Raw genomic sequence first — 1,731 nt, forward strand, 5'->3', positions numbered from 1 at the left:
TTTCCCTCCCAAGTCTGTTCTAAGCCGTTGATACTGGTGACACCCTCAGCCTCTGAGAAGAGCTGATGGTGCAAGTGACTGCCCCTGTGCTTCTGTCCCCACACAGCTGCTCACCTTCAGGTCCTGCAAGTAGATCTTGACCGTGCTCACTCGCTCGGACTCCTCGCTGAGCTCCACCCTGCTGATGCTGGGGAACTCGGCCAGGCTCGTGATGATGTTGAGCTTGCTGTTGATGATCTGGCTCACTCCATGCTTGGCGCCCACCAGCAATGCCACATACGACTCCCTGTCCTGCTGCTGTAGGGGCAGAGGTTAAACCTGTCAATAAAACCTGGCCACGTGTGACCAGCAGGACAGCACACCAAAATCAATCACACAAACAGCTCATACCATCAGGGTGGCATTGAAGATCTTCCCACTGTACATCTTCAGCTCTCCCAGGATCTGCAGGTAGCTCAGGCGCACCTGGGCTGCTGTGAGCGTGTGCTTTGTTTGGCAAGAGAGGAAACACAGTTTAGACACAGGCAGCTGCAGGACAGGAGACATTCTTTGGTGCAGGACTGGGTATCTGACCAACACATCAAGCTCAGCCTGGACAGGCAACAGAGGTGTCCGTGGAGTGTCCCATGTGGCCCAGCGGGCATCTGGCACCCCAGAGCAAAGTGCAGCAAGACACATGATGCAGGGAGGTCAGGGAGCATGGGCACAGAGCATGAGAAGCAGGAGAGAAGCCCCAAGCAGCACACAGGGAGGGGACCCACGGAGGGAGGACGCTGCCACCAGCCTGGAGGCTCTGTGAGCCGGGGCTGCCCTCTCCCTTCTGCCGAGGGTCCAGCAGCACCTGGTTCCGCTTCAGGTGGTAGCTGATGGCTTTCTTGATGTCTTTCCCTCTCATGTTTCGAAGCAAGGTGGGTGAGATGAAGTTTTCGATTCCCCAGTCCCTCCTGGCAGAGAGAGGGGAGGGAACACAGGGGGTCCCAGCCATGCCGAGCCCCAGCAGCACAGGACAGGGCAGAAGCAGCAGGCAGCCTTGGGGCTGTAACACACCCACTGGCCTCACTCGCTCAAATTCTCCGCTACCTGCACCTGCCACCGGGTCAGGAGCGGGATGGACAATGTGCACTTTGATGCAGAATGGCCCTTTTCACATGGTTTTACAGGAGGTAATTCACAGCCTTCATAAGCAGGACAGCCCCAATCTCCTCTCATCATCCAGAGGATGGAGATACTGTCCTTGCATGCACCTTGCTTTGGTGACAAGGTCATGACATTTCAGCACATTCAGTTTCCTGGACCCAAAATGAGGGCCATGGGTGCTGCTGGTGAGTTTATTCAGCCCAAGCATTAAACACCCCTGAGGGGAGAGCACTGCCCCTCTCCCCCGCTCCCGGCACACAGCTGGGCACATCTGGCTGCACAGGAGTGCACAGCACTGCCCGTCACCACACCAGGGCCTGGCAATTAACAAAGAGCTTGTCACTGCTTCGTGGAGCAGCGCTTGTCTAGGGCAGGTGCAGTGTCAGAGCACCAAGGTGCAGCATGGCATGGGTTACACCTGCTCCTCCTGAAAGTATTTCTTGGTCATTTCCCCACAGACCCCAATACTTCACAGGATCTATCACTGCCCAAAGTAGGTATACCTGGCATGCTTCTGGTGGATGGAGAGATGTCCTGCCTGTGCAAAGCTGATGATTATACCCCCTCTCTCCAGGTACTGCAATCAATACTGGC

The 1,731-nt window shown here is 56.1% G+C and overlaps 1 protein-coding gene across 1 annotated transcript in view; it reads right to left on the minus strand.

Annotated features, from left to right (window-relative positions):
- FRMPD1 (FERM and PDZ domain containing 1) overlaps nt 1-1,731 on the minus strand; it is a gene marked incomplete at its 3' end in the record, with an annotated part of 25,040 nt that overhangs the window by 4,920 nt on the left and 18,389 nt on the right. The window contains exons 14-16 of the mRNA XM_017739003.1: nt 818-944; nt 391-486; nt 115-297 (exon numbers count right to left, since the gene is read on the minus strand). Coding sequence (XP_017594492.1) covers nt 115-297; nt 391-486; nt 818-944 — 406 coding nt within the window. The remainder of the gene's footprint in view (nt 1-114; nt 298-390; nt 487-817; nt 945-1,731) is intronic.

The sequence above is a fragment of the Corvus brachyrhynchos genome, unplaced genomic scaffold (assembly GCF_000691975.1).
Source record: "Corvus brachyrhynchos isolate BGI_N302 unplaced genomic scaffold, ASM69197v1 scaffold1097, whole genome shotgun sequence".
NCBI lineage: Eukaryota > Metazoa > Chordata > Aves > Passeriformes > Corvidae > Corvus > Corvus brachyrhynchos.